At 45.1% G+C, this 24152-nt stretch overlaps 1 protein-coding gene across 2 annotated transcripts in view; it reads left to right on the plus strand.

The window, feature by feature from the left end:
- cd276 (CD276 molecule) overlaps positions 1-24152 on the plus strand; it is a 379608-nt gene that overhangs the window by 241826 nt on the left and 113630 nt on the right. For both annotated transcript variants that reach the window (XM_060923336.1, XM_060923337.1), the window contains exon 5: positions 2196-2330. In XM_060923336.1, the coding sequence (XP_060779319.1) occupies positions 2196-2330 (135 nt within the window). The remainder of the gene's footprint in view (positions 1-2195; positions 2331-24152) is intronic.

A 24152-nucleotide genomic window follows, 5' to 3' on the forward strand; every position in this document is an offset into this window, starting at 1 on the left:
GTGGTGAAGAGATTGTTTTCGGGTTGCCTGTGAGTCTGTCCATATGTTTGTTCCTACATCCATCCAAGATTCTTATTAGTGAGCTATCTCTAGAACGAGCTTTGTCGAATATTTGAAGGATTTGCATGAAATTAGCATTGTAACCAGGAGATGAATGTATTAGCTTTTGAAACTGAGCCAAAACAGTCAACATCACAGCAAGGTCAGATGTCTGAAATAGTTTTTCTTCAATCGCTTCCTCCCTGATTGAATATACCATATCCTAAGGGTATATAGATAACAAGAAGCAGTAGATTTGTTGATAGTAGAGGCATTCCTGTTGACACCATTGGCATCAAGTTCTACTGTTTTGTTTCCAGTTTGATTTTTTTTTAAATTGCATACTTCAACGTCTGCTTTATCAGGTCACATTTCAGTGCTATGGCTGTTCCCATATGGATACGCTTTAGATTTGCACTTCCTTATTGTAGAATTGCACCGAAGAACTGCTGCTGTAATCATGAAGACTATCCTCTGCTCATCTCAGGAGTCTTATTCACAATACAGTCATATTCAACACCTTTGGTACTGCATGTGTTTACTCTTTTACACCTGTATACTGGAATTATCTATGATTGCTGAGTTCCCTTTTGAGCCTGTCATGGTTTCTTCATCATGTTTTCTTCCTTGCCAGTGTCACCTCTGATTTCATTAGGGATCGAAATATCCCATTTTCATGAGCCAGTGCCACATAAACTGGATATTTTATTGACAGCAGTGAGAATGTGAGAACTTGGCCAAATATTAATGAAAACATTCTGACTTAAATCACTGATGATAATGTGAAAGTCAGATAAATATTACATTACATCCAGAGTGCATGCATGTCAACCTTTGGTCAATCAAACCTGTATAACCAACCTCCAAAATCCGTATTTCCCTTATAAAATCCGTATAAGATGCAAATTAAAATAATTTACCTAAAATTTGAATGATAATTAGCAATGATATATCCCAGTTACTTTTTATTCAATATTAATAACAATAAACCTTCAGAATGAATACAAAGTATTTTTCCAGTCTCACCTGTGAAAGGTAATCCCATGTGATCTCGTTTGGACGGTAAACCTGTTAGTACAGTTAAACGCAGCACATGAATGAGGCATCTTTATTCCAGAGATCTCCACTTTGCCCCATCCAATATGGCGGCGAGGATGACGTATGATTCTACGCAGAAGGCGGCGTCTATGTTTATATGTCTATGACTTCCCGGTTGGCGGGATTCTCGCAATGCGGTGTGCGCATGATCAAAAATGGAACGAAGTCTCGCTACCACAAGATAACGCGCGATTTCATAAGACTCTTTACTGGCTGTCTGTGGTGTACAGTACATTTATCATCGTGGGAATTGATTATAGCTTGAAATAAATATTGAAGTTTTTTTAAAGAATCCGTAAAACTTTATTTATACGCCCGTATACTACGTTTATTGAATCAAATCCGTATAAAATACGGACATTCTGTATAGGTTGACATGTATGAGAGTGATATACAACACGCCTAGAGCAGCCTAGGGAGTAGGTGCCTTGCTGAAAGCCACTTCAGCCATTCCTGCTGGTCCAGGGAATCAAGCCAGCAACCTTTTGATCCTCAGGCTGCTTCTCTAACCATTAGGCCATGGCTTCCCCGAATAATTTGCCATTGAGGACTGTATATCCTGCTATCCGGGTGGCACAGTGGGTAGCACTGTCGCCTCACAGCAAGAAGGTTCTGGGTTCAAGCCCAGCGGCCAAACGGGGGCCTTCCTGTGTGGAGTTTGCATGTTCTCCCCGTGTCTGTGTGGGTTTCCTCCGGGTGCTCCGGTTTCCCCCATAGTTCAAAGATGTGGTTAGGTTAACATGGGGTGGTCTTGGGCTGAAGTGCCTTTGAGCAAGGTACCTAACCCCCAACTGCTCCCTGGGCGCTGTAGCATGGCTGCCCACTGCTCTGGATATGTGTGCGCTCATTGCTCACTTGTGTGTGCATGCCGGTGTTCACGGCTTCAGATGGGTTAAATGCAGAGGATTAATTTCACTGTGATTGAGTGTGCATGTGATAAATAAAAGCTTCTTCTTCTAAAGTAGTTGCTTCTTACTTTGATAAGAGTGATGATAATGATGAGTTGAATTTGATGCAATGCTGATAGTCTCTCTCTCTCTCTCTCTCTCTCTCTCTAGGCCAGGCCCCGGTTTTTCCTCAAGTGGCTTTGTTTGTAACGATTGGGCTGTCTGTCTGTTTGTTTGGTCTCCTCATCGCCTTGGCTGCCGTCTGCCACAGGAAAATCAAAGAGAGCTGTGAAGAGTTGAGAGCAGGTAAGGGTACTCCTCAGCCAGACAAAAGGGCTGTGTTCCAAATCACAACCTTAGAGCGCTCGTGCAGATTTTACAAAGGAAGGTATGAATCAGCAGTGGGGAAACTAAGGACACTATTGAATTGATTATAGAAGCCTTTAGGGTTATTTAACCTTCTTTTCATTTTCATCTCAGCAGGTCACCTTAGCTACTGGGAAGACATAATACATTTTCCCCCAAAGAACACCAGGGGTGTGTGTGTGTGTGTCTGTCTTTCCTGCTTGCAATTGGCTTCCATCTCTCTGATTAGCAGTGAACAGAGGAATTCTATCAGCCCCACCCAGAGAGCAGGCTGGTTATGTCCTCTTGGCCATGAATGGCTGTGGATTTTTTGGGATTTGCAATCAAATCACCCTTTTATAGGCTGAATGCTTAGAGAGTTGTACCACTTCGGAGCCCAAACAGTTTGATTTTCAGAAATTGTTAGCTTTGACTCGTCGGACGAACAGAGATGAAGAAATATGGAAGAAGGAGACAAAGCAGGCAGTGCTCAAGGACATTCTTATACCATAGTACCATAATAGTGTACTAGTAATAAACTAGGGCTAGGACTGCATGTGTAATATTGCTGGGTTTCACGTGACATCACATCCGCCTCATTAGTTATTCAAAACTTTAGCTGGGGGCGGCACGGTGGTGTAGTGGTTAGCGCTGTCGCCTCACAGCAAGAAGGTCCTGGGTTCGAGCCCCGGGGCCGGCGAGGGCCTTTCTGTGTGGAGTTTGCATGTTCTCCCCGTGTCCGCGTGGGTTTCCTCCGGGTGCTCCGGTTTCCCCCACAGTCCAAAGACATGCAGGTTAGGTTAACTGGTGACTCTAAATTGACCGTAGGTGTGAATGTGAGTGTGAATGGTTGTCTGTGTCTATGTGTCAGCCCTGTGATGACCTGGCGACTTGTCCAGGGTGTACCCCGCCTTTCGCCCGTAGTCAGCTGGGATAGGCTCCAGCTTGCCTGCGACCCTGTAGAAGGATAAAGCGGCTAGAGATAATGAGATGAGATGAGAACTTTAGCTGGTGGTCTACCAAAGCTCAGTTGACAAAGCGTTTGTATGGAGAAGGTGCATTGGTGTCACATGAAAAATGCCTTACGCTTGCGTTGTTCCAGGTTGTTTGAATCGATCAAACCATGAAACTGATTTAAAGTGTCTTCAGGGTTCCCCGTGAACTCATAAAAAAGGCTGAACGAACACAGGATTTCACAAAAAGACGTCGAGAAAAGTGGCTTTTGAACCTTTCACTGAAATCGAAGGGAGCCGAGTCGAAGCATGCTCCAGTTTGCAGTGATCTCTTGGTGAAAGGTTTGTATCTCCCTCTCAGCTCTGTCCTTAGTGTTTTCCAAGTACTTTTCTTGCTATGTGTCGTTATTTTACGGTACTTTTTTTAGTCACGAAGCGCTAAAGTCCCCAGCTGTTTCTTTATGTCCTCCTTATTCCTCACAAAGTCCATATGCATGAAGGTCGCGACAAAATTCTTACCCAGCCATACAGTTACAATGCGCCGTGATCACTTCTCCATCTTGTTTAACTAAGAGCCAGGTCTTTAAAGGGGTTTCTGATTATCTTTGTGAATGATTTACCTGAGAGATAAGAGCCAACACAAGTGAGAATCAAGCAAACTGTTGTTGGTTTACACTTCAACTTGTAGCGCTTCGTTGTAAAGACACGAACAAAAAGCTTAAAATAAAAAACCACTTACACGGGCAAAAACAAGACAAGATTCATTCGGCAGTGACTTGATAGCGAGGTCCTTTACCCAGCCACATACAAAAAAGTTGTAAGCCTCCATACTCTTCCACGCTTGCATCTGTTTTGCGGTGTAGAAGGACGTCTGCAACACCAGATAGTTGGAGATGTCGGGGAACTCGACTGAAGGGTAGTTTTCGAGATCGTATGACAAATCCTTCTTTCCCAGACTGTAGGGGTCGATTCCATTGCACATAGCAATCTTCTGAATATATCTAAAGCCAGCAGTGGCTTCTAGATTACAAGCATACTCTGATAAGTTAATCGCTAGTTGGTTGCACTACGGCAGCCGTTTAGACCACCAGCTATTTCACTTCTGGTAAAACCGCGAAGAAAAGTCACGTGACTGAAACCCAGCAATACTGCTGATCCATTAGTTGGATCTGGGGGAAGCTGGAGCCAATCCCAGCTGACTTTGGGCGTACACCCTGGGCAAGTTGCCAGTCTATCACAGGGCTGTCATAGAAATGAGCAACCACTCCCACATACACTTAGGTGGGGTTTACATTAGACCATATCAGCGGATCATCAGATTAACGTTTTTAAAAACGATTAGCGTGCACACAGCAACACCAATACACGGATACGCTAATCACATGACAAATTAGACGGCACGTAAGTTGAAATGTGTTCTCCTCACCGGCTCGGCTCCGCAGGCATCCTGCGCTCCAAATCACTCCGCCCTGAACAGCGAGTGCCCTCTGGAGGGTGCGCACTCCGGCCCTGCGCAGCTCATAGAGCGCGCGAGTGAAGCGCACGAGCAGTGATTCGGGACTGAGCCGCTGTGTGTGTGATCCCAGTGCATATTGGGCATGTGCGTCACTTACCACTTGCAAGTGGAAGGATGGCAAGCCTAAAGACAATCATAACTACACAATGGGCAGTATTTGCATCAGTATTTGCAGTATTTTCATACTTTTATACTCTTTAATGAAAGGTGATACAAGGCGGAAGTCCGCGCCGTTTTCCAGCAGTCGCGTCACATGACCAACGCCAGCGAATCAGGAAGGTGGATGTCACAGTGACGTTGTCCAATGATGACGTCAGCTAGAGCTCAGCACAGCGTATCCGCGCATCCTCAATGTTTACACAGCACCGGATCACATACGAACTGGATTGAATACGTGGGCCCTGGCGGATTCCCGTTTCCCGGCGTTTTAATGTAAATGGACAGTGCATCCGCGAAGAAAACGAGACAGATACGGTCTAATGTAAACTTAGCCTTACACCTATGGACAATTTAGAGTAGCCATTTGACCTAATCCACATGTCGTTGGACTGTGGGAGGAAACCGGAGCACCTTGAGGAAACCATATTGAAATTACCAGAACAGTAAATAATACCAATACAGAAACCTTTACTGATACGGTAATAATAAATAATAAAATGGCTTTAGGAGCACCACACTAAGTCTCAGCACTCTTACAAACTTAGAAAATAAAAAACTCAAATCAACAGTGTTTTACAAATAGAAATGTTTTGAGCAGAGACTTAAAGTTGTTTAAACTCTCCCCCGTGCAAATATTAATTGGAATTGAATTCCAAAGTCTTGGGGCACAAACCATAAATGCTCCGTCTCTGTAGCTCTTTGAGTTTGAAAATGGTACTGTGAGCAGACTTTGGTTAGATGATCTTAAGTTAGGTTGAGGCTTGTAACTAGTCAAGAGTTCTTTAATGTATTCTGGTGATTGATCGTTGAGATATTTGACATTTGTATGTTCAGAGAAGAATCTTGAAATCAATTCTCGCTCTGACATTCTTGCAGCAGAATTTCTCACGCTCTGGAGTTTGTCGGTTTCAGACGATGGTAGTCCAAATAGCAGGCTGTTGCAAAAATATAGTTTTGATGCGATAAAAGCATGTACGAGCCTTTCACAGTCATTCTGATCAAGGTACTTCCTAATCCTGCCTATATTTCGTAGTGCATGATAAGCCGATTTGCATGTGTTCTTAATATGTTTGGTCATTTGGAGATGAGGATCTATAGTGACTCCAAGATTATGAACAACCAGTTTAGGGTCAGTGGATATGCCGTCTATATTGAGACTGAGCTTATGTTACTTGTACCTGGACATAAGATGGAGAACCTCTGTTTTATCAGAATTACACATGTGACCATTTGCAGTACACCAGATGATGATATCCTTCATGCACAACTCAATTGTTGGAGGTGTTGTAGAATGATCATGTTTGGTGTCAATGGAAATATTTAGCTGAGTATCATTTGCGTACATCATGCATCCAAGATCGCCCCCTAACAACTCCCAACTACAGCCATGGCAAATTTGTGACTCTATAAACACCTACTAAATACACATACATATCCTATGGCTAGCAATATAATTTTGAGCAGGAAGTCAAAATATTTCAACATCCTGGGTTTCAGATACATTGATAAATTCTCAGATATGTAATCATTACCATAAATAATAACTAAGTAGATTGAGCTCATTCATTGAAAGGAACAAGTATGTGGAAAAAACAGGATATACACTATCATTTGAAATAAGTTGGATCTTAAGATGACTCATGGCTTTCCCCAAAGCATGGATACGCAGTGCTCTGCCGCGCTGTGTAACGTCAGCACCACACTGTCACTTGCACACCAAAACAAAAAACAAGACTGAACAATGCAGAGTACTTTCTGCGCCTAAATAATCTCCTATTCCCCTCTGAAAATGAGGCATAACTATAGAAATAGGAAGATATTGTCATATATAGGCCTCGACTCTCCTCGTACTCAACCCAGAAATTAAAATAAAGGGTTTTGCTGCATGCACTGACTGCCATTCACAACCATACATAAAACCACGTTCTAGGCGCTGGTCACTAGATGGTGCTGTTGCGTGATTTGACCTAGATTCTGTTTCTGGCATCGAAAAATGAAGAGGCGCGCTACAAAGTGTTTTCATTTCAAATCTAATTTGGCCCTTTAAATTTTGCATCCATCCATCCATCCATTATCTGTAGCTGCTTATCCTGTATAGGGTCATGGGCAAGCTGGACCCTATCCTAGCTGACTATGGGCGAGAGGCGAGGTACACCCTGGACAAGTCGCCAGATCTTCACAGGGCTGACACATAGAGACAAACAATTCACACTCATTTACACCTACAGTCAATTTAGAGCCACGAGTTAACCTAACCTGCATGTCTTTGGACTGTGGGGGAAACCAGAGAACCCGGAGGAAACCCACACAGGAAGGTCCCCCCCCCATCAGCTGCTGGAATCCAACCCAGAACCTTCTTGCCGTGAGGCGACAGTGCTAACCACTGCACCACCGTGCAGCCCCTCTAAAATCCCCCATCTTCTAATGAACTTATTTGGTGCTGTATCCCCAACATATAAACAAATGTCATTTAAAGTGGTGCTTGAAAGTTTGTGAACCCTTTAGAATTTTCTATATTTCTGTACAAATATGACCTAAAACAACATCAGATTTTCACACAAGTCCTAAAAGTAGATAAAGAGAACCCAGCTAAACAAATGAGAAAAATATTATACTTGGTCATTTATTTATTGAGGGAAATGATCCAATATTACAGATCTGTGAGTGGCAAAAGTATGTGAACCTCTAGGATTAGCAGTTAATTTGAAGGTTAAATTAGAGTCAGGTGTTTTCAATCAATGGGATGACAATCAGGTGTGAGTGGGCACCCTGTTTTATTTAAATAACAGGGCTCTACCGAAGTCTGATCTTCACAACACATGTCTGTGGAAGTGTATCATGGCACGAATAAAGGAGATTTCTGAGGACCTCAGAAAAAGCGTTGTTGATGCCCATCAGGCTGGAAAAGGTTACAAAACCATCTCTAAAGAGTTTGGACTCCACCAATCCACAGTCAGACAGATTGTGTACAAATGGAGGAAATTCAAGACCATTGTTACCCTCCCCAGGAGTGGTTGACTAATGGCCCTTTTCCACTACCCTTTTTCAGCTCACTTCAGCTCGCTTCAGCTCACTTCAGCCCGACACGGCTCGCGTTTCGACTACCAAAAACCAGCACGACTCAGCTCGTTTCAGCCCTGCTTAGCCCCTAAAACTCGCACCGTTTTGGAGTGGGGCTGCAGCGAGCCAAGCCGTGCCGAGTGAGGTTGGGGGCGTGAGCAGACACTCCCCTGTGCACTGATTGGTGAGGAGGAGTGTCCTCACATGCCCACACACGCCCCGCGAGCACGCTGGGATCTGTAAACACCGCAAACCCGGAAGGAGAATAATTACGAATTACGAGAATTTCTGAAGCCTTATGCGCCTCGCCTCATCTATACGCTCTTGCCAGTATCTGTCCACGTTGTCGGTGACAACAAGCCACAGCACCAAGACCAGCCACACTAACGACTCCATGTCCTCCATGTTTATTGTTTACTATCCGGGTTGTGAGACTACCGCTTAAAAGCTCACTGATGTCACTGTTTGCGCTGCTTAACGACATCACCTGACGTCCACCCACTTTCGCTAACTCCACCCAATGTTTCCACCCACTTCCAGCCAGCACGGTTCAGCGCGGTTGTAGTTGAAATGCAACTCCAACAGCCCCGCTCAGCCCGACTCAGCACGGCACGGCTCAGCCCGACTCAGCCGCGTTTGTAGTGGAAAAGCGGCATAACAAAGATCACTCCAAGAGCAAGGCGTGTAATAGACCCCTTTCACTGACGTCACCCGAAACCGGAAGTAAACAGACCCTGCGCCATTTTGGAAGACCAACAAACTCGTGATAAGGGGATAATAACGGCAGCAGTATGTGAACCCACGAGAATAAAGTGGAGTGGCAAACGACTTAAACAAACAAATCTGAACTGTTTTATTTATGATTTATTGGCCCAACAGTAGACTTGAAAGAAACCTGTGTGAGACTTGGCAAAAAACTGTGGATATAATGGATAAGTCTGTGCATGATCTGTGGACACTTTGAGGTAAGCAAACGCAAGAAATTCAGATTTAAAACATGCTAAATTGGCCCCAAGTTGATAACTGTATGAGGAGCAAGCCTCCCAGACTTCTACAATTTAATAATAATAATAATTTAGGATGGTTTGGGGCTTGCTCGCTGCTGCCAGGTTGGTTGTTGAGTAGCCTGACTGTTTTTTTTTTTTCTTGCATGTGGTATCATTGTTGACGCGAGGTTGTTTTTTGAACATGCCAATGTGGACACGATTTCCCGTGATGAGTTATGACTTCAGACGCGATGCGTGTGTGGAGGTGTGGAGTCCGCGTGATATGTGCGTAAGATAGGCTTCTCATGTGTTTGGAGATCCGCGCTCCGAGACAAGCGCAAGGCTTCTCATGTGTTTGGAGATCCGCGCTCCGAGACAAGCGCAAGCGCCCCAAGGGAAAAAAAGGGACCTCCCCGAAAATATTGGCATAGTTTGAACACTGAGTGTAGGCACTGGGTGTAAACAACAAATAGTTTACAATGTCTGGGTCGCAAACAGATGGCAGAATTGGTGTCCGGTCCTCCTTATGTTTCCATTCTCCCTTGCCGGGAGTCTTATCATATGGGTCAAACCCATCAATCACAGCCAGTTTCTCCACATACCGTGCCCTTTCTGCAGCTGGTAATGTACTCACATAACCAGAATTATCATCCATCATGTCACTTCACTCTCGCTCATACTTTGTTTTATATTGTGAGTGCATGTACTTGGTCTTCCAATATGGCGCCTAACAAAATCTCGCGGCGCGGTGACGTCATGTGAAAGGGGTCTGTAGTCGGCGAGGTCACAAAGGACCCCAGGGTAATTTCTTAGCAACTGAAGGCCTTTCTCACATTGGCTAATGTTAATGTTCATGAGTCCACCATCAGCAGAACACTGAACAACAATGGTGTGCATGGCAGGGTTGCAAGGAGAAAGCCACTGCTCTCCAAAAAGAACATTGCTGCTCATCTGCAGTTTGCTAAAGATCACATGGACAAGCCAGAAGGCTACTGGAAAAATGTTTTGTGGACGGATGAGACCAAAATAGAACTTTTTGGTTTAAATGAGAAGCGTTATGTTTGGAGAAAGGAAAACACCGCATTCCAGCATAAGAACCTTATCCCATCTGCGAAAGACGGTGGTGGTAGTACCATGGTTTGGGCCTGTTTTGCTGCATCTGGGCCAGGACAGCTTGCCATCATTTATGGAACATTGAATTCTGAATTATACCAGCGAATTCGAAAGGAAAATATCAGGACATCTGTCCATGCACTGAATCTCAAGAGAAGGTGGGTCATGCAGCAAGACAACGACCCTAAGCACACAAGTTGTTCTACCAAAGAATGGTTAAAGAAGAATAAAAAGTTAATGTTTTGGAATGGCCAAGTCAAAGTCCTGACCTTAATCCAATCGAAACGTTGTGGAAGGACCTGAAGTGAGCAGTTTATGTGAGGAAACCCACCGACATCCCAGAGTTGAAGCTGTTCTGTATGGAGGAATGGGCTAAAATTCCTCCAGGCTGGTGTGCAGGACTGATCAACAGTTACTGGAATTGTTTAGTTGCAGTTATTGCTGCACAAGGGGGTCACACCAGATACTGAAAGCAAAGGTTCACATACTTTTGCCACTCACAGATATGTAATATCAGATCATTTTCCTCAATAAATAAATGACCAAGTATAATATTTTTGTCTCATTTGTTTAACTGGGTTCTCTTTATCTACTTTTAGGACGTGTGAAAATCTGATGTTTTAGGTCATATTTATGCAGAAACATAAATTCTCAAGGATTCACAAACTTTCAAGCACCACTGTATAGCACAGCAGCACTAAGCAGAATGTACATGTGCTTCAGCCTTCAGTCTGGGGTAGTTATAGTACTGAAACCCCTAATCTACATTGTTATTAACAAGAAATTGTATTAAGATTAAATGGTTCAGTAAAGGTGAAATACAAAGAATACTTGTGCTGAGAACATGGGTTGGGGAAGTGAGGCAAGACATTGAAGATCCTAAACCACAGAAAGCCAGACAGTATTTATCCAGGAGTCCTCGAGTCATCCAGACTCTCCCAGTCATATTGCTGAGAGAAATTCACTACTAATTAGGATAGGCTAATTAGAGACAGTGATAAGGCGAAAACAAGATGAACAAGATCCAAGTCAGCAGAGCAAAAAGGAGGCGAGAATCAGGAGATAACCGGAGATGTTGGGTGGAGAGAATTCGACCCATCCATAAATAAATGTAAAAATAGAGTTGTTTGGGGGAAATGTTTTTGCATCATGGAATAGTGGTTTTAATGAATTCTGCTCATAATGCAGGAGACCTTTAAATAAAGGTCAGCGAGTTATAACTCCAGACATCTCAGGTCTTAAAATATATATCTAGAGAGAGAGAGAGAGAGAGATGGGTCATTCTTTGTCGGCAAGATGCACAACACAGGGAAAAACATGGGACCGAGTAAAAAGAGCTCTTCTTAGGGCTGAGGGACACCCTAAAATAAAATGAGACATAATGAATGGAAACAAGACAGAACTAAATTAAACTAAGCCACCCTAACAGAAATAAACAAGCCAGAACAGAACGAAAATAAATCAAACCTCAAGTAGACCAGACTAAACACCACAAGTCAAAACTAAACAAGGCGGAAGACAAAAACTAACTTTTAAACTAAAGCCTAAACAAATCTCTTAAAAAAATAAAAACAAAACTAGACAAGACAAAAGACCAAATAAAATAAATCTGAAAACAAAGCTTGAACCTTCAGTCTGGTCAAATTGTAGTAACAAACACAATGTTTAAGATACACAACACAACAGAGTGAAATGGAAATCAAGGGGCCAAGTAAACAAGGGTTTTCAGGACTGAGGGATCATAATTTTGGGTAAACATGTAACAGGTAGACAGGAGTTAATCCCTGTGTCCAAAATCACTCATGACTCACTATCTAGTGGACTATATCGTGAGTTTGCCATTTTGTAGTGCTGTCCGAATGTATAGTGAAAATTATTACACCCTATATAGTGGACTCATAGTATCCCACAATGCATCGTAAAAAGCAGCGTACAACCAATGGTCACTAACCAAGCAATATATACCATCATGCATTACGGTTGCGCTGAAAGAAAAGCTGTAAAAGCTGTTTCATTAGGACCGTTAAGTATTTTAGACTGAGTACAGCAATAGTTTGTTTTTCCTTCGGACAACAAGCACGAGATAAATTGATAAGTTGTGGCATGAAAATGGCAATAATATTGTAGTGTGTTGGGGTGAACGGACGGAGGAAGAAACACATTATAAATGGACATTCAAGTCCAATTAAAAATAGTAAGAGAATAGAAAATAATCTAAGACAGATAAAATACAAGAATAAAAGTTACAGTGCAAAGCGAGGAATTAATCAAAAGCCTCAAATTGTTAGGGTGTGTGGAGGTATGATGAAGTTAGGATCCACAACTATCACAATATTTCCCAACAATAAACCCTGGGTTACTAAAGATCTGAAACAAGTACTGAATAAGAAAAAGAGGATTTTCTTCACTGGCTCGGAGGAGGAAAAGAAAGAGGTTACTCGTGAGGTCAAGCGTGCCATTAAAAAAGCCAAACTGGACTATAAAAACAAAGTGGAGGCCTCTTTTACCCAGGGGAATCTCCGCTCCGCCTGGCAGGGCCTGAAGAACATGGCAGCTGTGAATTGCACAGCACCCAGTCACAAACCCATCCAGGTTGATGGCTGCAGCGTAACATCTCTACCCAACGACCTCAACTCTTTCTTTTCAAGATTCGAAAAAGACAATACCACAGAGCTAAATTCCATCATCTCCTCACTCCAGCCTGGTGACTCTACTATCACCTTCAGCAGGGAAGAGGTGGTGAGAGCCCTCAAGAGAACCAAAATCATCACTGCCACTGGACCCGACAACATCTGTGGGCGAACTCTAAAGCACTGCGCTGAGCAGCTGGGGGAGGTATTCCAGCAGTTCTTCCAGACCTCCATGAACTGCAGCACAGTGCCCCGGAAGTGGAAACAATCCACGATCATCCCCATCCCCAAGAAGGGCCCCACTAAGGTGCTGAATGATCTGAGGCCAGTGGCTCTGACTTCCCTGGTGATGAAGACGATGGAGAGGATTATTAAAAACTACATCACCAGGTCTGTTGAGCCTCTGATGGATCCACTGCAGTTCGCATACAGGGCTGGCAGGGGAGTGGATGATGCCAAGATATTCATCCTGGAGACCATCCACTCACATCTGGGGACCCCCAACACCATCGCCAGGCTCCTGTTTGCGGACTTCTCATCTGCCTTTAACACCATGCAGCCACACATCCTCGCCGAGAAGTTAATGACCCGCTTTAACTTGGACTACCGGGTTATTATGTGGGTTATTGACTTCCTTACCAACCGGCCACAGAGGGTGTTTGTTAACGGATCCTCCTCTGACATCCTCCACACCTCCACTGGCTCCCCACAGGGCTGTGTCCTATCGCCCCTGCTTTACATCCTCTACACCGATGATTACAGGTCCACTCAGCCAGACTGTCATCTGGTGAAATTTGCGGACGACACAGTCCTGCTCTCTCTGCTTTCCGCCTCTAACCCACACCATGGCTCTGTACTTCAGGACTTCATCTCCTGGTGTGAGGGAGCCGGTCTCCAGTTGAACTCTAATAAGACCAAAGAGTTGATTGTGACATTCTCCATCAAGCAGAGACAACTGGCAGAGGCTCACACGACCACCATCCGGGGGGAGCCGGTGGAGCTGGTGGAGGAATACAAGTATTTGGGCACAATATTTGACAGTCTTCTGAGGTTTTCCTCCAACACTGAGGAGATCCTCAAGAAGTGCCACCAGAGACAATATTTGCTGAGGAAGCTGAGATCATTTGGAGTGAATAAAGACATTCTCCTGACTTTCTACCACTCTTTTATTGAGAGTGTATTAACATTTTCATTCATCTCATGGTTTCACTCCATCAACCTACAAGACCGGTCAAGACTACTCACTATCACCAAAGTCTGTTCCAAAATCTTTGGACTCCCTGTTCGAGCTCTGTCTGCTTTTTGTGACCAGCAAACCATCTGCACCGCCCACAGGATCCTACATGACACCTCACACACACTACACTCAGTGTTGGAGTGGCTTCCATCAGGACGCAGGCTGCGCTGTCCACGCTGCAGGACACAAAGGAGGAGGTCCACCTTTGTTCCCACAGCGGTCCGACTCCTGAACACTGACCCTTCCCTGTCCCAACATCATTGTCCAGCCCCTCGTCAGACTGAATGCACACAGAACTGACAGCTGTAGAGTATTCTAATTTGTGTTTTTATGTTTTTATGTTGTCTGATGTTCGACTGCCCTAATGCTGCTCTTGATGCTCTTTTAATTGCCCTGCGGGGACAAATAAAGTGTTTTGAATTGAATTGAATTGAATTGAATTGAACAAGCAGAACACAGACAGTAATCCAATAAATAATGATTTAATTCAGGGGGAAAAGGGCATGGCAAAAAGGTAAACAAACAAGACAAAAAAAAAGGCAAAAATGGTCCAGACAAAATAAAACAACTTGACAAAAACATGACAGGCAAAGACAAAAACGCTGGTGCAAAAAACCATGAACAAGAAAAGACCCTTAGTGCAAGAAACCATGAATCTGAAATAACCCTTAGTGAAAAAAATACCATGAACCAGAAGAGTGCGAGTGCAAAAACCATGAACAAGAAAAAAAGTCACGAGAAAGGATAACCATGAACAGTAAGAGAGGCACAGAAGCAGCTAAAGAGGCAAACGAGACGTTCTGGCAAAGTTAGAGTCTGAAAATGGCTTATTTATACACAGCAGTGAAAACTAGGAAGTGAATGCGGGTGAGAGGGAATTCCTGTCCCGGATCTAGATCGGTGCTGGCGTGAGAGATCCATAATCTCTGGAGTGGATGTCCGGGGTGGAGCATGACAGTACCCCCCCAACGAGCGCCTCCAGGCGCTTTAGGAAGAGCATCTGGGTGTTGCCGGTGGAACTAGAACTAGAGACCAGAGGTTTAAGCTGTGACACGTGGAACGTGGGGTGGATGCGTCACATGGTGAGTGGTAGTGTCAGTCTGATGGAACATGGGTTGATTACCTTTTTGATGAGGAAGGGTCCTAGGTACCTGGGAGCCAGCTTGTGGGAGACGATTCTGAGTGGCAGATGGCGTGTGGACAGCATGACTCATTGCCCCACCCAGTAAGTGGGCACCTTAGAGCGGCATTTGTCGGCCTGCCTCTTGGATGCTAGGGCGGAACGAATGAGTTTTCTCTGGGCCAATGCCCACGTCCTCCTGCAGCAGTGTATGAAAATCTGGGCAGAGGGTACGGCGGCTTCCTCCTCTTGGTTGGGGAAGAGTGGTGGTTGGTAACCTAGGGAGCACTGGAAGGGTGAGAGACCTGTGGCAGATGAAGGAAGAGTGTTATGAGCATACTCGATCCAGGGTAGGTACTTACTCCAAGAACTGGCATCCCTGGACACCATGCATCCGAGTGCAACCTCCAAAGCCTGGTTCACCCTTTCTGCCTGGCCGTTGGTCTGTGGGTGGAAGCCTGAGGAGAGACTACAGGTGGCCCCGATGAGTTTGCAGAAAGCCTTCCAGAATTGCGCAGTGAACTGAGGACCCCAGTCAGAAACGATGTCAGTGGGCAGTCCATGTAGATGGAAAATGTGCTGGATGAGTAGTTCAGTGGTTTCTTTGGCTGAGGGGAGCTTGGGCATAGGGATGAAATGAACGGTCTTGGAGAAATTGTCAATGACTGTGAGGATGCATGTGTTGCCAACTGAGTTGGGGAGTCCTGTGATGAAGTCCAGGGCGATGTGTGACCAAGGTCAATGTGGAGTAGGAAGGGGTCTTAGTAAGCCGGCAGGGGGTCGATTGGCTGTCTTGTTCCGGGAGCATGTGTTGCAGGCTGCCACGAACTCCTGGACGTCCTCCTTGATGGATGGCCACCAAAAGCGCTGCTGGATGAGTGCCAGGGTTTGGATGGCTCCCAGATGACAGGCCAGTTTGGAGCCATGACCCCACTGCAGCACCTGGGTTCGCACAGGACCGGGAACAAACAGATGGTTAGGAGGAATGTTGTTGGGGTTACCTTCACCGGGGTCCTGTTCCAGGGCCTTCTGCACGAGCGTCTCAACCTCTAGAATGGCGGCTCCCACCAGGCAGCGTGGAGGAAGGATGGTCTCAGGCAGCTTGGACTCCTCTTGGTGGGAAGAGAACATCCTGGACAGGGCGTCGGGTTTGCCATTCTTGGAGCCTGGGTGGTAGGAAAGCATGAAGTTGAACTGGGAGAAGAAGAGAGACCAACGGGCTTGATGGGAATTAAGGCGTTTGACGGACTTGAGGTATTCCAGATTTTTATGGTTCGTCCAGACTAGGAAGGGGAGCTCTGACCCCTCGAGCCAGTACCTCCACTCCTCCAAGGCTAGCTTAACAGCCAGTAGTGGTGACTGAGAAATGTCGTAATTCCGTTTGGCTGGGGATAGCTGGTGGGAGAAGGAGCATGGGTGGACCTTGTCGTCACTGGCCCTCTGGGAAAGTATAGCTCCGACCCCTGACTCGGAAGCGTCGACCTTGACAATAACCTGCTTGGTTGGATCGGGCATGGTGAGAATGGGTGCTGTGGTAAACCTGTGCTTGAGTGTGGAAAAGGCTCTCTGCTTCCTCCCCCCACTTGAATTGGGTCTTGGTCAAGGTCAGGGCTGAGAGAGGTCTGGCCACCGTGCTGAAGTTGCAAATGAAGCATCTGTAGAAGTTGGCGAATCCTAGGAAGTGCTGGAGCTCTCGTCTCGAAGATGGGGTGGGCCAACTGGCAACTGCCTTGAGCTTGAGGGGGTCCATCTGGATCTTTGCTGGGGAAATTATGAATCCCAGAAACGAGACAGAGCTCTGGTGAAATTTGCTCTTTTCTGCCTTGACAAACAACTTGTTCTCTAACAGGCATTGGAGGACCTGCCGGACATGACCCCGATGTTCCTCCAGGGAGCGGGAGAAGACCAGGATGTCATCCAGGTACACAAAAATGAAGGATGTTTAGGAAGTCCCTTAAGACATCATTAACGAGTGCCTGGAAGACTGGGGGCGCATTGGACACGCCGAAAGGGACCACGAGGTACTTGTAGTGACCAGTGATGGTGTTAAAGGCCATCTTCCACTCGTCCCCCTCTCTGATCCTGACGAGATGGTATGCATTGCGTAGATCTAGCTTGGTGAATACCTTGGCTCCCTGGAGTAGTTCAAAGGCTGTGGTCATGAGCGGTAGTGGGTAGCGGTTCTTGACCGTGATGGCGTTGAGACCCCGATAGTCAATGCAGGGGTGGAGTGACTTGTCCTTTTCGATGAAGAACCCTGCCCCTGCTGGAGCGGAGGAAGGGTGGATGATCCCAGCTGCCAGTGATTCGGTGATGTACTTTTCCATGGCTTGTCTTTCGGCAGGAGAAAGAGAGTAGAGGCATCCCTTGGGTGGCGCTGTCCCAGGCAGGAGGTCAATACCACAGTCGTAGGGTCTGTGAGGAGGGACACTGCTCGGGTCTTACTGAAAACTAGCTTAAGGTCCAGATATTCTGGAGGCACGTGAGAGAGGTCGGGAAACTCGCTGGCTGAGGGCTGTGGTGGTTTGGCGGGAGGCAGAGTGGAGTTCAGACAGGAGGCCAGGCAGGAAGAACTCCAGCCTAGGATGGTGTTATTAGTCCAGTTAAGGTGGGGATTGTGCTGCATTAACCATGGTAATGCTAGGACGATGGGTACGTGGGGGTTCTTCATGATGTGAAGCTGGATGGTTTCTGAGTGGTTACCGGAAATCCTTAGGGTGAGCGGGGCGGTAAGGTGGGTGATGCTGGTCAAGCCGGTGCCATTGAGTGTCAGGACAGTGAGAGGGACGTCAAGAGCAAGTAGCGGGATTCCCAGATACTTGGCAGTGGCAGAGCAGATCAGGTTCCTGTCCACCCCTGAGTCGACGAGGGCCTGGAGGTGGTGATGCTGGTTGTCACAGATAATGATGACAGGAAGTAACGGATGATTAGCGGGGGACTGGTTCTGAGCGTTGCCCACCAGGACCCCTTGATTCACTGGTGGGCTCGTCCTTTTAGCAGGCAGGCTCGGCAGATGTGTCCCAGCTGACCGCAGTAGAAGCAGGCCTCCATGCTCCACTGGCGATGTCATTCCTCCGCTGACACCCAAACCCGGTCTATCTGCATGGGTTCGACGGACGTGACGGGAGGTGGAGAGGAGGTGAGTCTGGGGCGGTTCTTCTCTCTCCTCCGTTGCTGGAGCCGAGCGTTGATGCGGTTGGCGAGGTCCATGAGGCTGGAGAGGTTTGACGGCAGTTCCTGTGATACCAATTCGTCCTTGATGGTGACAGACAAGCCGTGCAGGAACACGTCGATCTGGGCGTTCTCGTTCCAACTGCATGAAGCTGCCAACATCCAGAACTCGATGGCGTAATCCGAGGTAGACCGGGACCCCGCCGCAGCTCCATGAGCTCTCTGGCCGCCTCCCGGCCAGACAGAGAATGATCGAAAGTTCGCCTCATCTCCTTGGAGAAATCCTTGAAACTGGAACAAAAGGGTGCATTGGCATCCCAGACCACTGTTCCCCACTCTCTGGCCTTGCCAGTGAGGAGCGTTATTGTATATGCTACCTGGGAGCATTCTGTGGGGAAGGCCAGAGGTTGCAGCTCTAGGGTCAATGAACATTGAGACAAAAACAATCTGCAAGTACCAGGTTCTCCATCGTAGGGCTGAGGCACTGGAAGTCTCGGTTCATGGAGAAAGGCGGTGGCAGGAGCTGAAGTAGGAGACGGCTGAGCAGGGGTAGGCATGGCTTGACAGTGCTGCATCTGCGTGGTGAGAAGGTTGAGTGCGTTGGACAGGGTAGTGAGGTGCTGGGTAATTTGTTGTAGGTCTTGTTGGTGGGTCCCGAGGAGAGTCCCCTGCTGCTGGATGGCTGTTCTCAGATGGGCGAGTTCTGCTGGATCCATGTTGGCCAGAACGTACTGTTAGCGTGGGTGGAGGTATGGTAAAGTTAGGATCCACAAGCAGAACACAGACAGTAATCCAATAAATAATATGATTTAATTCAGGGAAAAAAAGGGCATGGCAAAAAGGTAAACAAACAGGACAAAAAGCAAATGACGCGGTACGCGGTGGTCCGGACTACCGTTGTGGTCCGGACCACGCCGTTTTCAGGTGTGGTCCAGACCACCAAGTTCAGAAGACAAAATTTGGTAAAATTTTTTGGTAAAATAAGTTGGTAAAATTATTTTTCACTTCCCTCGTGGCAGCTCCCGCTTTTTTACATGCGTTAGAACTGGTATCTTTTATTGCGCGTGTGTTTTACGCATGCATTTCTCTTCCGGTTTGAGAAAAAATAACAAATGATGTACGACTTTGTAAAAAAACTCGTATTAAATGACAAACACAGTATGATTTTGGTAAGTTTTTATTTATATCGTAATATAATACAGCATACGGTGAACCGGACCACAATCCAGGAAAAATAATTAATTAATGCCCTCGTTTTGTATGGAAAATACGGTGATCCGGACCACCGCGTACCGCGTCAAATGGCAAAAATAGTCCGGACAAAATAAGACAAACAACTTGACAAAAACATGATACAGGCAAAGACAAAAATGCTGGTGCAAAAAAACATGAACAAGAAAAGACCCTTAGTGCAAGAAACCATGAATCTGAAATAACCCTTAGTGCAAAAAACACCATGAACCAGAAGAATGCTAGTGCAAAAACCATGAACAAGAAAAAGTCACTAGAGAGGATAACCATGAACAGTAAGAGAGGCACAGAAACGGCTAAAGAAGCAAACGAGACGTTCTGGCAAAGTCGGAGTCTGAAAACGGCTTATTAGTACACAGCAGTGAAAACCAGGAAGTGAATGCGGGTGAGAGGGAATTCCTGTCCCGGATCCAGATCAGCGCAGGCGTGAGAGATCCATAATTTCCGGAGTGGATGTCCGGGGCAGAGCATGACACAAATTTGATTTAATAAAAGGCAGCGGTAAAGAAGAAAGTGTTCAGCCTTGATTTAAAAGAACTGAAAGATGCAGCAGACGCAAAGTACTTTGTATTTATTAATGTTGGAAATATGCTCAGTATAGTATGTATTTATCACAAAAATACATTTGTTTATTTTTTTCACGGTGCGGTTTCCATCAAATCTTGCGCTCTGATTGGCTGGCGAGCGGGTCCATATCCTACAATACGGACCCCAGTTACGGACCCCGGTTACGGACCTCTGGTGACTCGCTCATTCACAACAACAGCAAACATAGTAGCAATTTTTGTCAACATTTATCTTTTTTTTTATAAGATTTATTTATAAGATTATCAAAAATCTTATACATTTTTGCCAGCATTTCTCAGGAAAATATCATTAATTTTACAGCATGGATAGTGATGACAGTGTTCACAGCGAAAGCGAGTTTTACTACCCTGAGGAAGAAGAAATAAAAGAAAACATTTCAGGAGAAAGCTAAAAACCTCTAACTGTTGCTAACGCCGAGCAAAAACATGGCTGAATCCTGAATGACTCAATTTTGTATAAATAGGGGACTACATAGGCGGCAAAATGTATTTTTTTTCCTGCCATGGAAGTGCACTTGTATACCGAGGAGGAGGCAATTTGCATTACAGCCGTGAACGAGGATTCAAAATGGCGGCTTGGCTCGGCTCAGTTTTCCCTTTCGGGTGCTCTCGTTTTCTGTTAGAATTTGGTAAAGAAAAAAATAAATATATTATTTACCAGCTTAAGGTCGGTCCGTATGGTGAAATACCGTGACCTCAGCCTTAAATACTGACCTCGGCCCAGAGGGCCTCGCTCAGTACTTTCAAGACCTCGGTCACGGTATTTCACGATACGGACCTCTCAGCTGGTAAATAACATATATGTATTTATTATTTTGAAAACCAACCAGCCGACTGATCTGGGACATTTTAATTGAGCGACAGTAATGACGTAAATAATGGCGCGGCGGAGTAGTGTCCAAAAGTGTTTTTTTCATTTTATCAATGAGCTCACTCACATATATAGTCCTCTATGTAGAATTCCCTGGATAGTGAGTATGGAGTAGTGAATGAGTGAGTGATTTCGGACACAGCTAATGACTTCTCTTTCTCTGCTGAAGCAGCATTTAGTGAGTGGCTCACCTGCAGTAGTTGTTAATGAAGTTAGTCACTCGAACTCTTAAAATGATCGTGCTACTCCAGATCTCTTCTCCTTCTCCCTACAATTTTGGTTTGGGTTAGTTGGATCTAGATTCTTTCACAGTTGTTCTAGTCTTGAGAAAAGCAAAACTAGCTAGCACCCTGAAGGTGTCTTTGGTCTCTGGGGGCTCCATATAGAACCCAACAATTCAGGGTTTACGCTACACAAAATTCTCCAAATAGAACCCCTGTAGAAAGCTAGAAATGTTAAACATTCAAAGAATCATTGAAGAAACCTTTTTGTTTGAGTTCCGGACCTAAAAGTTGCAGATGAGTGTTGTATTCTTGAAGTCACGGCGTCAGAAACGGATTTCAGAAAGTGATAGTTTCAAAGTTTAATTAATAATATCAAAAAAAGAATGGGGCCAGTATTTATGATTTTTCTAAATACGACTTGTGTACCTTTAGTGTACCAGGCTCTTGAAAGGAGCCGACTCACCCTTCCCAGAATCCAGTTTGTTGTTTTTGTTTGGAAAGCATGTGACTGCTACTCTGTTAGCTTTCTGTGCAGCAAAACCTCTGCAAATTCACCTTTGAAACCCAACTCGAACGTTTTTCTTCATCTACATGTCATACGTGGACTTTTCAAATAGAACATGCCTGATATTTTCTTTCCTTCATGGTCAAATGCGAGACGGCTGAAGCCGGTTCTGGTCCATTACAACAGAATAAACAGAACAGATCGGTCGAAAGAATTTAAAATATAACTACTTTGGCAAAATATCTTCAAATTCACATTACATTGTTGTGGATTGTTTTTCAAACTGTGGAGGGTCGAGAAAATGGTGACTCGCTACTTGGAGCAGAGGCTTCTGGGATGGGCGAGTTGGCCCCTTTAATGCATAGAGCTAAAAAGGTTTCACGTAGTACCCTCAACGTTTCTTTCGTAATGCTCCTGTTTTTAAGCAACTGTTCACCAAATCTCTCTTGAGAATTTTTTTTTATTTGTAGTAGTAGCTATATATCAACACTTACTTACCTTAGATATAGAATTATAATAATCAAATATACCATGCACTGAAAGGCTCTGGTTGAAATTATAGATTCTCTGAGGTGACTGGCATAGTACTAATCTCTGAGGGGGGCAGCCCTGAAGAAAATAGTACTATGACAGTCACTGAAGAGAATCCATAATTAGTGGAGCCTCTCAGTGCGCATGGTCTATTTTAGTGTTTCTCAACCGCTGGGCCGCGGTCCATTAGTGGGTGGCAAAGCGCCATCTAGTGGGCCACAATTTTTTTTCCCCCAAGTTGAAGCTAATTTTCTACTCGTTGTTGGGTACAATTGCTGGGTTGCATCCGACTTCACATCCGCCTCATTAAGCTACGGTCACACTACAGCTCGCGATGCTTTGCGATGGGTTATCTATGAAGATGAGGCATTTTGGTGGCGATGCATGGTGATATACAGGTGAGCTAAAAGTTATGGTCACACATCACGTGAACACTTGACTGTCACACCTTTGCGCACTTGAGTCTGGCGCAGCTCAAGTAGCCACACATGCTCATGGAGTGCATTGTGCATGTTCTTGGGACCCAGTTGTTATGGGAAACACTGGATACTAATTTGAGCGAAATTAGCAAATACGGATATGGAAGCTGTTTTCACAGAGGTTTTGCGAAGTATCATTGTCACGTTTGTTTCTAGCCATGTTTATAACGCTGTTTAAATAGCTACTCTGCTATATGATTCTGATTTCGTTTGTGTTTTGTTTTTGTAAATATCACACCTGCTAATAAACACTCTTCCTGCACTTAGATCCGCCTACCACCATCTATTTTGTAGTGTCCTGATCCCCAGATCTTTAACCCAGCCACATATAAAAAGTTGTACTCCTCCATGCTCTTCCAGGTTTTCATCTGTGTGTCCGTGTAGAACGAGGTCTGCAGCACCAGGTAGTTTGAGATTTCAAGGAGCTCAACGGATGGATAATTTTCCAACTCATAGGAAAAATCCTTCTTTGTTAACGTATAAGGATCTAATCCCATTGAGTGGTTTCTGTATCTGCTTCTTCTATAATAATAATAATAGGTTCAATTTATATAGTGCCTTTCTCAAAACCCAAGGTCACTTTACAATTATAGGCAGAAAAAAAAAGTCCACCAAATAAAGGTCAAGATGTCATTCCAGTGGTGTAGCAGCCACAATCCACCAAAATGCGCACGAAAACAAGTCCCACACCTCCAGCACAGCCGCCGTGACGCCACCAGCAACATCGCTCGGAACACCATGCCATGGATCCACAAAAGTGAGCACAGAAGCACCGCCACGCAGAGCGCTGGTATGTCCCAAACCGCCTGCACAGCCGCCGCGATGCCACCAAGCAACATTGCTTGGAACATCACGCCAAGCACTAAAGCGCAGAGCGCTGGACAACCACGATGTTAAAATGAGCAATGAGCTTGGTGCAGTCCATAGCTGGGAGCACAGGCATCACCCACAGTGAAACCAAGGCCTGGAGGGAACCAACGCCCAAAACTGGGTCCGGAGCTACACCACAACTGGCGGACAAAACACTCAAACAAACATCAAACTACACAAACACACAGAAAAAAAAATTATATATATATATATATATATATATATATATATATATATATATATATATATATATATATATACTGGGTGCGATTTGCTGGGGGGGATGGTGGGGATCATCCCCCCCTCTGGTTTTTATCTCTGCTGAAAAAAAATCCTCGGGGACAAAACCCCGTCAATAAAACAAACAAACCAAAAAAAAAGTTGACATGACAGGCATGTTGTGACACAGTTTTGTATGGTCTACATTGTACTCACTTTCAAAATGACCCGAAGTGGCAGCTTTGATGTTCACGAACGTCCCCAGCAAATAGATACATTGTAGATAATAACAATATCCAGA

Source organism: Neoarius graeffei, chromosome 6 (genome assembly GCF_027579695.1).
Source record: "Neoarius graeffei isolate fNeoGra1 chromosome 6, fNeoGra1.pri, whole genome shotgun sequence".
Taxonomy (NCBI): Eukaryota; Metazoa; Chordata; class Actinopteri; order Siluriformes; family Ariidae; genus Neoarius; species Neoarius graeffei.